We start from the raw sequence: 15,750 nt of genomic DNA, 5'->3' as shown, positions 1-15,750 counted from the left end.
AGGTGTTCAAATAACCATAAGATGAATGTTGCATGGTCAGCTCCACAGTGTGGTTATGTCATGCAGATATTACAGCTCACAATGTGTATTGTGAGAACCTCGAAGAACATAGCCTAACATGCGCTGGATTTACAACCTGAGAATGGATTCTACCTGGGCTGGGCCTGCCACTGATGAATATATAGTGAATGTTATGGAAATGTGTATGAATGCTGTTTCAGCGATGGAATGGAAAGTCATGCAGCATCAGCTGTTCCCTCACAGCCTTCAGGGCTTGGTGAGAGGCATCATTCAATTTAATGACATGAATGTGATGACACAGAATCAGCACTATGTCTGTTGGCTATAGCTAGGATTTCTGTATGGGAACCTCATTTCCTTTCCCCAAGGGACAGAACCTACATGACCTGACAATATGTTATGTGCAATGACATTACTTACAGCCATGGGTGTCCCAATAGTAGTATGCGAAATTATGCTAATTCAGTCTTCATCTGCACATATGGGTTATCGGGTCACCTTCACTGTCAACAGCTGCAGAGGAACAGCTGAAACAAGAGCTTTGCTCCATGTGTTCATATCCTCCCCTTTCACATGCTCAGAATGGACTAAAAGCCCCATATTTAGGAGTGTCAAACAAAACACAGACGGTGAAATAGCCATTAGAAGAGCCATTAATGACCATTAAACCAAAACCTCAAATTCCCTGTGCCCACTAGTTGCGAGCTCCTCTGTCTCACATCAAACACAGGCAAACTCCTTCATTCATTTGTAGCGCCCCCCCCCCCCCCCCCCCCCAAAAAAAAAAAAAAACTAACCATTTCTGAACATCACAGGAGATTAGTCAGACTTCCTCATTGCTGTTGTCTTCTATAGCTTGGAGATGCTGTGCTGAAGCTCATAAAGCTTGCCAATAGAATTCTCAAATTGCTAGGCTGAGCCTTTCTTCTCTTTCATTTCTCTGTCTCTTTCTCTCCTCTTCTCCCATGACACAATCTCTCTCTCTCTCTCACTCACGCTCTCTCTCTCTCTCTCTCTCTCCCTTGAGTAAGTACACAGATCAGAGCTGATGTGTCTCTGTTAGATGCTCTCCAACTGGGCACTTCAATTCCTCCAAGCAATCTGGGCGACCTATTTCTTCCCAGACCCATGCATTTTAATGGCAGAAAATTAAAGAGGGCAAAGCAAAAAAAGAAAAGGAAAAAAGAATCGAACCATCAACAAAACAGGTAAATGTAGAAAGAAATGCATGAAACGAGGTACAGTAAACACCTGAGAAGAAGTGTAATGATAGTAGGCCTACAGCTATATATAGCTATAAATATCCTCTAAAATGTCCACACCCACCCACAGAACACATTCTTAATATGAGAATCGATTGAGTTGAAAGTGTAAATGCTTATTTGTCAGTATGCCTCTTGATTCAAAAGCTGATTGTTTGGACATTATTTTTTAGTTCAAATCGTTTCCCTCTCATTTGAGAGGTGAAAAACGCTGTGTTTCCATCTAATCACTACTCATTTCTCCCCAAAAGACCCTTCTTATCACAAATACCCCCCCCCCCCCCCCCCATCCAGCTACAGTCCTCAGAAAAGAAATAAGTGTGATAAGTTATAACATCATCAGATCATCAACAAACTGCTTGAAGAGATGATTAGCAAAGGAGTGATTAGTTATTTAGCATTCTACTTTGTATTTTATGAATTACTGGCTGGCACCTGTCTCTAGGGCTAGCCCCATTGAAAACATATGGTTTGATCTTACAGAGGAACATTGTGTATGAGGAAGCTGCAGCCTTAAAATAAGTTCAAGTTTCATGTTAAAGAAATTGACCATGTCCTGTCTTCTTTGAGCAGCCTTTTTAAAATTAATGAATGCTTGACAAAGAAATCCAATAGTTTGAATCAATTCCACAAAAAGTGAATGAACTCCTTCCAAGAAATGAAAAGTCACCGCTCCAGTAGCAGTTTTTGGCTTAATATGATTAAGTATAATTTATCATTTGTGTAGTGTTTGTTTGTGTAAGGATACCTATATTCTTCACCATCCAATGAAAAACGAATGTCTAAACAGTAAGGCGTGTCTAGACATTAGTCACATTATGATGTTCAAAAGGAAAATCTTTTCAAACAGATTGTACTGTTTGGCAAGGTAGCCTATTTGAAAATCAAATGGTTGAATGAGGCATTTTCTGTCGATGCTAGTGGAATGGCTTGAGGCTACTGTATGGTTTGCCTCCTCCAAGTAACATCCATTCCACGTTTTACTTCAGCCTTTCGACGAAGTATCCTAAGCAAGTGTGCGCATTCGGCCAGGATGATACGGAATAGCGGCACACACAGATACACCAGAGACTAACCAGGAATGGGAAAGGATCATTAAAGAGAACGCATTGATCTGAAATTTGTCAGACTGGGGGGGCAAGGAGAATACCGTTCACGCCATTACCATTCGCAATTCAACACTACCATTTGCCATGACAACATCTGAGGGGATGCTGCGTCTGCACACCGACACATTTTCAGCAGAGGGTTCCTAGGAACCTCCATGCGCAAGAACCATAGGGTATTCCATCCTTTTATTATCGTCATTCAGCTGCTTAATTGATCCATTCTTGTAGAATACACTGGACTATGGATACGGATATCAGCTTTGGATTTATCTCGCTGTTGTGATAGAAATAAATTGCGGCATAAGACTCGCGCAAGGTATAGAATCAAATAGTAAGGGGCGATCTAAGAGGCGTTCAGAGACAGACTTTAGAGTCTGAAAAGAATGAAGATGTATGTTCATGAAGCAATATCTGAGCGTAATGTTTCAATCGGACGGGGTTCCTGTTTACCAAACCATTGTTACATTGTACGCTTGAGTTTTGAATGAGACATTTGGAAACTGTATCGACACGGATGAAAGCTCACGAACAAGCTCGAAGAGCAGAATACATCTCAAACATATCCTCAATGCGAAATGGTAAGTGATCAAGCTAGTTACATTACACTGACCTTTATGGATTAGATATTCATAGTTCATAGACATTGACTCGTTCAGTTCGGGCAGAAAATGTGTATAGGCTACATCTAATGTGTTAAAAGGCGTGTTGAGCTACAGTTGAATCAGAAACCAACCCGCTGTGTTTTCAATTGCGCGTTACATGGCTACTAAACAATTTGGCGCGACACACGAAAATCATGTTATGTCACAGAATACATTTTAACTCATTGTTTGTTTAATGTCTTTTAGATACGACTAATTGGCTTCAGGACACCAACATCTTTAATGGCATTTATGACAAGAAGGTGGAAAGTTTTATTGGTCCTGAATGTGTTAGCAGTTGGTGGATTCATTACTTTTTGGGGCAAGTGTAATATACGTACACCAAAAGGGATTGGTCTGGATGCTTTGGCTGATGTGAGAAGACACACGCGTTTGAACATCACTGGGCAAGACGCAAGCATCACTCATGAAATTCTGTTAAGAAGACTAGGATCCCTAGAAGACGTGGTGTACAGGCAGCTGAACGGTACGTAAAGGCAACACACCAGTCAACCAAGAAATGCACTTGCGCTTGACACTAATTAATTCTGTAGTACAGGTGCAACAGCATACCACATCCCTATATTGCGTTTTTTTTTACCGAATGTTTGTTACAAACTGTGTCCTACAGGCTTGTCCAAATCACTGGGACTCATTGAAGGCTTTGGAGGTCGTGGTAGAGGAGGTCTGCCAGCAACCTTAACTCCAGCTGAAGAGAAAGAGGCCAAATACCTTAAGGAGAAATATGGCTACAATGCATATCTCAGTGACAAGATATCACTGGACAGATCCATCCCAGACTATCGACCGAGCAAGTGAGTGTAGCCAACCATCGTGATTTGTTTCTAAGGAGTCCCTGAAAGTTCACTGGGACAGTTTTATGTTAAGGAAAAAGACAAAGTAGCAAGGCTCAAATGAGTACACTAACAAGGTGATGTACATCCTCCGCCGTGGTGCTTGACATCAGGCGCTTTCCCAAACAGTGGGTGTAAAACATTTCTGTTTTTTTTTTTTCGCTGACCAATCCCTTTCTAAGTTCTGAGCCTCTTTCCTTGTTCTGCACTGTTTATGTTGGTGTCAGTTCCTGAAGGCACACTAGATCAGACAGGCAGGCTGAGGAGCTCCACATCCCTCCTCTTCCCTCCCTCTCAAATGCCAGCGTTGCAAGTCAACAAACAAAGAGTGCATTATATATGGGCTTCATATCGCTGCAAAAACACCATTCAGTCAACGACACAAAGATGAGATTGAAATGCTGAAAACAGGAAAAAGACCTCTTTCTTCTCCGCCCTTATTGAGTCGCATGACACAAAGTCATGGTTTCCTGCATCCCCCTTTTGAAGTACAGTTAGGCTGAGGGGATTATGCATCATTGGGATGGAGGTTGCCTTTGACTTATTGGAGACAACCTATGTGTTGTTTGCCATCTCCTTTGCAGGTGCAGAAAGGTGTACTACCCAAGAGACCTTCCCCAGATCTCCCTCATCTTCATCTTTGTGAACGAGGCGCTCTCTGTCATCCTGCGCTCTGTCCACTCAGCTGTCAATCACACACCGGCCCACCTCCTCAAAGAGATTATCCTGGTGGACGACAACAGTGATGAAGGTTGGTGGGAAGTTAGCAGACACCATGTTATATGATGTGATATGGATTTGCAAACATGGATGCTGCCGTCACGTGCCTCCTGAAAGGGAAATAGATTAATGACATGAAATGGAATGGGGCGAGGAACACGACGAAGGCAAATGAATTTTTTATCAGTGGTTTTGGGATGCTTTTGTGTCTCCATCAACTCAAGTGGTTTTGCATGGGCTTTGTATAATTCAGCATCGCCATGGGAAGTAATTCCCAGCTGTGAGTGTTGTTGGGCTTGTGTTCCATGTCTTAAGCATGACAGACGGTTCGTTCTTACAAACAAGTTGCAGTAGACCAAGGACCAGCCAACTGTTGGCACAGAGTAAAATATAAAACAAAAATTCAATAACACGTGATTGTGTCACATGAAGGGACACAAATTCACAAATTGCATGTACCACTGTCGTCATCGTCTCTCCCACTCTCCACTCTAATGTGTGGCTGTCCCTTACACTGTAGCTGACTGTACAAAGTGATCAAGGGCGGTGGGAGGATTTCTGAGAGGATTTTATTTTCTCTTGAGGGAAGCATTCATGTCTTCCGTTGAGATCAAAGGCGTGGCAGTTTACAGCACAGGAAGCCTATTCTGCCTGGTGATGTTTAAACACGGCTGCAATGCATTCATAATCAGCATGAAAAGAATTTTAATAGTGGCATTCCACTATTTCCTCTTCTCAAACACACACTCTATGTCTGTGTATGTGTGTGTGTGTGTGTGTGTGTGTGTGTGTGTGTGTGTGTGTGTGTGTGTGTGTGTGTGTGTTTGTGTTGTGTTTCACAGAGCAATTGAAAGGGCCGCTGGAGGAGTATGTCAACAAGCGCTACCCGGGACTCGTCAAAATCGTGCGCAATCAGAAGAGAGAGGGGCTCATCCGCGCCCGCATCGAGGGCTGGAAAGTGGCCACCGGGGAGGTGACGGGCTTCTTTGATGCCCACGTCGAGTTCACTCCCTCTTGGTAAGCCTTAGACGGCTGCGTTAAGGGTGATGGTGGATTTACAAGCAATCTGAGGAGACCGCCCCCCTCCCATTACACACAATTGCTCAGTGAACCGGGAGACTTGAGAGTGTCTTCTCTTGTCTTTTTAATAAGTCTCTTATTTAAAAAAAGAAAGGCAAAAAAAGCTCCACAGACTCGTGCCTCACCACCGTAGTCACAGCAGCATTGAACGCCAAGCTTGTTCATAATCCAGCTTGTTTCATTGTTATCCCAGGGCTGAACCGGTTCTGGCTAGAATCAAGGAGGATCGCAAGAGGATCATCCTGCCCTCCATAGACAACATCAAGTATGAGACCTTTGAGTTGGAGCGCTATGAGAACTCTGGCCACGGGTACAACTGGGAGCTGTGGTGCATGTACATCAGTCCTCCGAAGCAGTGGTGGGACGAGGGGGACACCTCAGCACCAATCAGGTTCGCTCCTCGGCACCCTCTCTCTCATCCACTGTCTGTGAGACACTCAGGTCTTAGCGACAGCCTCCACCATGCATGGAGATGTTTTTTTTCTAGTTTGAGCTCTTGGTACAGAACTGAGTTAAATCTTCTCTCTTCAAGCGGTTCTATGCATGATAGTTCTTGACTTCACAAAGAAGCAAGCTGGTCCTAGATTTGGTTCCCCGCAGGGATTTGGGTAATGATCTTTAAGCCTGTCTTTTGCAGGCAATATTAGCGTCTATGCTCAAATTTACTTTTTTTTTGTTATGCCCCATTTTTTTTAAAGTATCTTGCTTTTTAAACTTTAGTGCTTGTTCATAAAGTATCAAGATTTTGTGTAGTTAGTTTCTATTGCTGTTTGCCTTTTTGTATTTTATATCACACAGAATATTCTATAATTAAACTGCATTATTCACTTTTTGAATTACGTCCATGACACACACCATGACATCTCACTGAATCACTTCCACTGCATACTGCATCGCAGCCTGGTATCTGAAATCTGGTTGATACACTATCATTTCACGATTGCATCTACATTGCATTCTCAGAGTGTTTCATGTTCTGTATGTTTTTGTGAGTGTTTCATGTTGCGTATGTGTCATAAGCTACTTGTCACCCACATTTCCATAGGGACAAATAAAGTATCTATCTATCCACAGTATCTATCTATCTATCTATCTATCTATCTTAAGCAACTTTGCCTAGAAACCCTTTTTTTCTAATGGCATAAAAGCTACATATTTCAGCATGGGCAGCATGCATTTTAAAATCTAGGCTATGTTCCTGAGCTTTAGTGTGGGCTTTAAAAAAAAAAAAAGTATTACTGTTAATTAACATTCACTAGCTCTGAAATGAGTCATAATACTGTGTCGTCTAGGACTCCTGCAATGATCGGATGCTCGTTCGTTGTGAACCGCGACTACTTTGGAGAGCTGGGTTTGCTGGACTCTGGAATGGATGTCTACGGAGGAGAGAATATTGAGCTCGGAATCAGGGTTAGTGTGTCACCTATTTCTGCCCCTCAAAAAATAGAACAGTGTCCGTAGCCATAAAAAAAACGAATGTTGCCTCAATCTTATTCGAGGATATTTCAGTGTAACACCCAGGAATTTCATCAGGAGAGTACTGATGCCATGTGTGTGTTTGTGTTTGTGTTTGTATTTGAATGTGTGTATGTGTGTGTGTGTGTGTGTGTGTGTGTGTGTGTGTGTGTGTGTGTGTGTGTGTGTGTGTGTGTGTGTGTGTGTGTGTGTGTGTGTGTGTGTGTGTGTGTGTATGTGCAATGTGTGTTTCCATGTGTCACAGGTTTGGCTGTGTGGAGGTAGCATGGAGGTGCTGCCTTGCTCAAGGGTGGCCCACATTGCCAGAACCAAAAAGCCGTACCACAGCAATATCGCCTTCCACACCCGCCGCAACGCACTGCGGGTCGCAGAAGTCTGGATGGACGAGTACAAATCTAACGTCTACTTGGCCTGGAACCTCCCCATGGAGGTGTGTGAGTCATGTGCTGATTGTACACTCTCCAACTGTCTGTCCTCCATCTGTTGTTTCTTGTGGCTGAATAAGGGAATAACGCTGGGTTGGCTTCCCCTTACAGAGCCATGGGATTGATTACGGTGACATATCCCAGAGAGTGGCCATTAGGAAAAGTCTTCAGTGCAAAAACTTTGAGTGGTACCTGGACAACATCTACCCAGAGATGAGGAGGTACAATAGCACTCTGTTTTATGGAGAGGTGAGTCGAACTCAGAGCTTTATGGATCCAGCACATTAGTTAGTCCTGAAATACAGACTTTATATTCTTTGCTGAGGTGGAGATTGCTTGTACTGTGCCATATCTTTTCATTTCTGAGCTGACTGTATGATTTGCTGTTTTTGACTGTCTTCTGTTTGCCTTATTTCTGACAGATACGCAACAACAACGTGACAAATCTTTGCGTGGACCAAGGTGAAAAGGAGAACCACACAGCAACACTGCACCCATGTCATGGGTGGGGTCCTCAGGTGACTTGGTTTATGACTATCAAAACTTTGTTGACTATGCTGTTTGCATCAATAATATATGAAGAAAGGTACATTTTGTGTTATCCCCATGGGGTGAAAGTAAGGCAACACTAGGGGTCACTAAAATCATGGTTCGGTGTGTATCTCGGTTTTTAAGTTGGTTCGGTTCATTTTCGGTACAGTACTGCTAACCTAGAATTCACTGACAATATTGCTGATGCACAATGGGAATTATATTTTGATAAGGTGTTCATTGTTTTTGACGTTAATTGGCTAAACTGACACAGTTTGCCACTTAAAATGTTCTGAATTCGAAATTGAAACATGGTCTGAAAGCAAAAAACGTTCCTGCTGATTACTGTGAAAGACTGCATTTGGTCCATTTGGTCCACGCCTGTATTGAACCTAACGCTCTGTACCTAAACGGTTCGGTATGAATATGTGCACCTTTACACACCTAGCTGGTATGGTCCGGTACTGCGTACCATTATAAGATTCAGTGGTGGTATACGCAGTAACGGGAAGAGAGGAGAGCAGCTGCCTACCAAAAACAGGGCTGAACTCACACAATTTACATATTTCACACTCTAATGTCACACATGCCCTTCTCACACTAAGTTTTTATAGTATTTGAATGATATCCGGGCATTAAAGCAGAAAAGCTACCGTGTATGAGCACATGTGACTTTGTCTCAGAACGAAAGTGCATTTAGCGCAATTGACACGTCTCACTCTCACGCGCCTTTCCTGTGCTTTATTTTCATCTGTGCCTGCATGCATTAAGACAGAAAGGCTACTGTCTTTGAGTACAACCGACTGCCTCAAACTAGTGTCTTATTTATCAACCAATTACCGAATCACTAAACTAATTACGTAACAGACCACACTGTGACCTTTTATCCGACGTAGGCCATCATCATTCATATATATGGACAAATATCAGAGATAGACTGAAACAAACTAAGTTTATTTGGAAAGGTTATAAAATGAAGCCATGCAAAAAGAAAGAGTGAGTCAGTGAAGAAACTTACTGTATATTCCCTATAGGGAATGACACATTTATTTATGTTAGTAATATATTTCTCGTGAACATGACCCATATAATATACTCATGGACTTGGTTATTGGTTAATTAGACTATTAGAATAAAAAAAAATAAAAAAACAAGGGAGATGTGAGAACAGTTTATCCTGAAGAGTCATGAGAGAACAGGCAGAGGGGCCTTTCCAAAGAATGCAGGGAAGAGAGAGTGAAAGAGTCAGTCAAATGACAGGTTCTGATGAATGCTCTACAAATAGGCTAAAATAAATCAATTAATGTACCCTATTTAGGTGCGTTGAAAATGTTTTGGTGTACACTCTGCACTACTTTCACCCCTTGTTATCCCTATGATGAAAATATGTGAGAGAGAACCTTAATGTTGTTCAATACAACACATTAATGTAGTATCAGTATGTCAAATGGTATACAGCACTTTCAGAAATATATACAGTATCAGGCCTACTCTATGATAGAGTTCAGGCGTGGTGCCTGAATTCAGGCTTGAGCTCGGCCATGTACGTACGATGTCAAGAAAGGCTACTCTCTGTATTGTCTTTGAATGCATTTTATAATTTCAGGCACAGGTAATTTCCTGTCTATCAGCCCTGCAGTATATTTCTTGGTGTAAACAGGTCTCATAATTGTCTCTTCTCTCTCTCTCTCTCCTTGTGTATCTCTGATCACCTTCCCAACATCTTCATTACAAACTGCAGCTGGGTCGCTACACTAAGGAGGGCTATTTGTTCCTGGGTCCACTGGGGAGCACTGGAGAGGACACACGCTGCGTCGTGGATGACCGCGTCAGCAACTCTCCGCAGCTCCTCAACTGTGAGAAAATCTCCAACGTGCAACAAAAGACGTGGAACTTTGCTCAGGTAAAGAACGACTGAATCCAGGTCACCAGAGCACCAGCGCCATAGACGTGTACTTACAAGTAGTCACTCCAGATTATGCAGTGAAGGGGTATAAAACTGGCATAATTTAATAGATTATCATAGAATTAATTAATTAAATATTAATCATCAGCAAATGAATATGGTACACAAATGCACATTGACTTGTACAAGATAACCCTGCTGAAAAAAACAGCCTGACCAGCTAAAGGTGGTTTGCTGGTTGACCAGTTTATTTGACCACCCTATGATGGTTAACCAGCTAGACCAGCAAAACTCTCGCGAAAACATACCTTCAGCTGGTTTACCCAGCTTATGATGGTAATTCAGCTGGTTTTGATTGTCGTACCACCTTAAGCTGGTCATTTTAGTTGGTGTTGCTGGTCTACATTGCTGGTTTTTACTGGCCACGCCAGCTTATGTTGGTCATTCTAGAAAACCAGCTTGACCATCTTAAACCAGTTGTATCCCAAACGACAGGCTGGTCACACCAGCACGACCAGCTTCCTCAGATGGCCACGCCAGCATGTCTAGCTGGTGGCCTAACCAGCTACACCAGCAAAGACCAGCAATAGCTGGAAGAAAACCAGCAAAGACCAGCTAAAACCAGCTAAAACCAGCTACCAGCCTAAGATGGTTTCTTGCTGTTTTTTTCAGCAGAATTCCAAGCGTCAGTTCACATGTCAGTTGATACAGCTTTATCACTTCTTTCTTTGATCCCAGTGTAGTTTAGAATGAATGCATAAATGCAGAAATACATTTGTGTGTGGCCTAGAAAGATAAAGTGCTCGTGCACCCTTGTCGTGTCCTGTCGCCGTAAAAGCCCCCTAAAAATAGGAACATGTTGTTTTCAGAACGAGGCGATAGTGAACAGGGCCACGGGCCGCTGTCTGGAGGTGGTGCCGGCCAACGTGCTGTTCGGCTCCATGCTGGTGCTGAGGTCCTGCACCGGCCAGAGATGGACCATCAAGAACACAATGCAGCAGTGATCCAACGAGCAGCCAACCTACTCCTCGCCAGGAAGCTCTGGATAAGAGAGGGGGGACAAGTGTGGATAAGCTTGTTTGTCCACAAGCGCCGCTTTCAAGAAGAAATGGTCGTTATCTGTCGATGCAGCTCGATAAAAGTACCAAAAAAGAAACGACTAGGAAAAAAAAAAAAAAGAACGGTGCCCACGCTCACTGCTGTGAGTGCTGACATACATGCCAACAGGCGGGACCCCTTGGGCGGAGATAGAAAACAATGACAACAACAATGAACAATGACTCGCTGAACCAAAACAAGACATGCTTGTGGTTATCAACGGAAAAAAAAATTCCCCTCAGGGATAAAATATTTGTTCACTATTACATTTTTCATTCGACCATCATAAATGACATGAATCTACAATATAACCCATTCTGCAAATATAGTGACTATGGTGTATTTAGGGCATCCATTTATTGTGTAAGTGAGATGTCATATTGCCGTTGCTGGGAAGCATTTATCAGTGTGCTTGGAAAATATAGGGTCTTTCTGTTCTAAGTATTGCTTTGAAATATGGACTCATTGACTCCATCGTGATCAAAATGTCCCCTTTTCTTTCGGTATGAGATGTGAATCATTTGAAGCATTTAGTAGCACTACAGTAGCATGCGATGGTTATTTGCACATGGGAAATTCTACATGTATCAAGAAAGTTTTATATACCAGTGAGTGACACTGGAACTTGGTGTCGATGCGGAATAAAAAGCAAAAAAGAAAAACATCAGACTCTTGATATTCAGATATTTATCGCTAAATGGAAGGATTTATGGAGGGGGGCATTGTGGGACAATATCACATCCTGTAAAGATTATTACAGATTTGTATTGTTTTAAATGAGATGTATTGTAAGGTCAAATATTCAACTGTTTCTGTGGTCAAAGTTGGAATTTCGAATATCGTCTTCCATTTTGTAGTAGCATCTCTTGGTTTGAATAAAATTCTGAATTCTGTGGTAGTGGTCTACCTGTTATAATTCGGTAAATATTACATGCCAGGTTTTGCCCTAATCCAGACAGGACCTATAGATATGTAATAGGCCTGCTGTAGAAGTGCTCTGGAAGAGCCACATACATGTGTCTTCAAACATTATACACTCAAAAGCTGCACTCTTCTTCCCCATGGGTAATGTCTCATAATGACATCATTCAAAGGCCTACCATGTAGGCCACAGTGGTTTCACTAACCTATATAAGCCTCTTTCTAGCATTGACACACAATTGGCCCACATGTTTGAAGAGAGCTGGCCAGTCCTAATTGAGATAATGACAGACATCCAGCAAAGGTACAGCCAGTGCTGAGGGCCGAAGAGGTGCAGTGGAGGTCCTAACTGGCCTCGAGTGGCGGCTGTACTTTGGCTCCCACTACACAAGTCATCTCTCTCTGGCGCGGGGGGGGGGCGCTAACTCTCAAGGGCATCGGCCGCGCATGCTAATGATAACACACCCTTTCATCAGCGTCGTCCGCCAGCGAGCCAATCCCGCAGTGAGAGGCTCCGACGCTCTTGTGATTGACAGGCTCCTATTACTCTCAATTAGTTTATGTGGAGATGAAACCGGTTGCGAGACAGCTCCTGTCCGATTTAATTACCTCATCTCACTCACATTCTCTTTGAGGCAAGGGTTAATACAAGAATGTGTGTGTGGGGTGTGTGTGTGTGAGGAGGGGTGGGGGGTGCTATTCTAATTTAAGACCTTTTAGAAAGTTATACCACACGAGTTGAGTACTTATTTTGGATAGTCTTAAATTCTCTGACAAATTACATGTTATTCCTTTTGCAGCAATTAATTTTTTCAGACGATAATGAACTTATTATCTAGCCCAATTCCTTATAATGACAAGACTACATTAGCAACAGTAGGTTGTCAGTTGCATATGTAATCACAGATGTGCACATTATGCCCAGTGAGGTCAGGGCTCCCCTCTGATGCCTGCAGCTGAGGGCGTTAACATCTGCATGATGTGGAGGAGTCTGTCTCCCTCTGGTGGTAACTCAGAACTAAGCTACAGAGGGGTCGCGCCATCACACACACATTATACCAGGGTGTCATAAGGCCCAAGGGCCAGCAGGTTTCATATGGCCCCCGCCAGATGTTTTGGGTAGGAAAGGGGAAAAAGAAAAAGATACTCACATACATTTATCTTCAACAATGTGTAGTAAGTGGACGAAACCTAGCTCTACAAACCATCCTCAGGAGTGAAAACTTTAAGTGGGTGCAGTAAACGAGAAGATCAAACAATCTGATACCCATGCAGAAAAATGATCATGACCGTGACAAGGATGGCCCCCAGGAGGTCTCATTCCAACATATCCGGCCCACTGCCTTATATAAATACCATACTCAATTAAATCAGTTGAATAATAGAATCATCACATGCTAGAATTTAATTAGAAATTGAAGATAAAATTATGCAGAATAGACTACTTATCCTGAATGTGTTGAGCATAATCATGTAATACTCCATCTTAATCAGTGGTGAAATATAAAAGCCTGTTGAAATGCATGTGCTCACTCACACACCAATAAACTTTAGTGCAACAATTTTATAAAAGAATTTTATTGCATAAATGATTTCCATTTATTTTGTACAGATTTAAATATTTACAGTTACTTAATATTTCAGTCGTTTTATATTAACTTCTGGTCTATCTTCTACATGTTCTTGAACAGTTTCATGCTGAGTTTACATACTGTATATTTATTTATGAGTGTATTTCTTGTAAATATATTGACTATTTACACATTTTGTACAGTACACAGGTGCGACATGGACCACCATGCTACTGAATCAAAACTAAGAGGGGGGTTCAATCAAGTAGTTTCAGCTGCTAAAACACCAGTGACGCATACCAGCACTGAGCAGCTAAATGTCCTGATAGAAGGGCTGCTAAAAACTCATTGCTTCATTTCTGGCCTGCCAAATATCGATTCCTGAAAACATGCACTGAATGCAAGTGACACTTTATCACCAAAAGAAAGACTCCACTGTGCCATTGCTATTCGTGTCCAAAGTGATTTGCACTAAAGCTACTTAGAGATGTGAAATCTTTAACTGCAAGAGACACCGGAGAAAATGAGTGCACAGACAGAAACACCAGGTGGGCTCCTCTTGCCTGGTGTTGTTTAAATTGGTTTTTCCCAGAGCAGAAAATCTCAAAGATCCAATGCAGTACCTGCCATACCTCTAGCACTGCATTCAAAATTCTGCAAAAACATTCCATATTCTTAGAATTAAATCCAAATATATTCACTCTAATTATTATAATACCAATAACTTCTTTAGCCTGGTAAGGCTTGTGTACAATGTCTATGCATTCATTTGATAACTTTCATCACAATCCAATACATTCTATTGCACTAAACAGTGTTGAAAAGGAACTCAATGTGGCATCTACATGCCTTATCTAACAAAAACAGCTGGTCCGTACTCATTCATAATCCTGAATGATATTGTTTCTCTTCTAAACATCAAGTTCCCCTCTGCGCCAGCAGGTAGAGCTGCAGTACTACAATCTATCCCTCCCACCCCCTCATCTCTCTGCTCTCCCTCTCTCTCCTTCTCTCTCTCTCTCTCTCTGTCTGTCCATACTGGGGTGCTGACATTTACAGTAGAAAAGGGTAATTCAGCACTCTCCGCCACTGTTCCCTTTGCCAAATGACATTTTGTTTCCCTCCCCATCTCCCCATTTCCTAGTCACAGCGGAAGATCGCGCACCCCCAGAGTGTGTTCTTAGGTACGTCTGTGCAGACTTATATATGGCTTCAGTCAGAGGCACTCCGAGTGGTGGTGGACTCTCGGTGGTGGCGGCGCATCATAAACCCTCACTTAGTCACTCACTCACCACCCTCACCACCACCCACCACCACCACCACCACCACCACCACCCACCCAAAACCTCTGAGACACTGCCTGAGCAGAGTGTGTATGGAGGGATCGACAGTCATGCACAGACACACAGACATACATCTGCCCTGACAGGGATATACTATATGTGGGGGCATACATATACAGACTTTCACGACATAGCATGCAATTAAAGGTGGTCTAAGTATTATTGTGAGAATTTTACACAGGAAGGGGATGGGGATGGGGATGGGGGGTAGGGGGTGCTCAGGGAATGACAACCCCACCACAATACAGTAAAAGACTGGCTTTGTTAACCAAGGAGCGTTGGTTTTAAAGGAGAAGCACACAGGCCCGACCGCTCTAACACTGCAAGACTAGTTCAGTTCATCCCTCGAGTCTGGACATCGGCGCTGACCTCAGGCTCTCGATCGCCACGGAGACCCACGGTCGCTCGTCCGGCCTCAGCGCTGCCGTGCCAGTGGGAAGAGGCTGGTGCACGTGCGCCGGACACAGGTGAGGTGGGCATAGAAGGTCACACACACACACACACACACACACACACACACCAGCCAGGCTACTCTACGCACACCCACACCATAGCATCCACAGTGCTTTACATTGGGGAAGAGATGGTGTGTGTGTATTGGCAGAAGGATGCACCAGACAATGGTTGCATTTAAAGCAGACAACCAAAGAAGAACAAGAACAAGAACAAGAAGAAGTAAGAAAAAAAACAAAACAAATAAAAAAAAACAGAGCGTTTGAGCTCCTGCTCGACGTCATGAGAGTGAGACGAGCGAGATGTTGAAATGTCAGTCTCGATGTGGAGGCCGGGAGA

The 15,750-nt window shown here is 42.9% G+C and overlaps 1 protein-coding gene across 1 annotated transcript; it reads left to right on the top strand.

Moving 5' to 3' along the window:
* Window positions 1-2,320: 2,320 nt before the first annotated feature.
* galnt17 (polypeptide N-acetylgalactosaminyltransferase 17) lies at window positions 2,321-11,209 on the top strand. The gene is made up of 12 exons (XM_062552527.1): window positions 2,321-2,970; window positions 3,241-3,520; window positions 3,665-3,848; window positions 4,472-4,638; window positions 5,450-5,624; window positions 5,881-6,078; window positions 6,980-7,097; window positions 7,408-7,593; window positions 7,700-7,837; window positions 8,011-8,106; window positions 9,861-10,022; window positions 10,895-11,209. The coding sequence occupies exons 1-12, from the start codon at window positions 2,968-2,970 to the stop codon at window positions 11,027-11,029; spliced, it is 1,842 nt and encodes a 613-aa protein (XP_062408511.1). The 5' UTR covers window positions 2,321-2,967; the 3' UTR covers window positions 11,030-11,209.
* The last annotated feature ends 4,541 nt before the right edge of the window (window positions 11,210-15,750 follow it).

The sequence above is a fragment of the Sardina pilchardus genome, chromosome 13 (assembly GCF_963854185.1).
Source record: "Sardina pilchardus chromosome 13, fSarPil1.1, whole genome shotgun sequence".
Taxonomy (NCBI): Eukaryota; Metazoa; Chordata; class Actinopteri; order Clupeiformes; family Clupeidae; genus Sardina; species Sardina pilchardus.
This window is presented reverse-complemented; position numbering and strand designations above follow the sequence as displayed.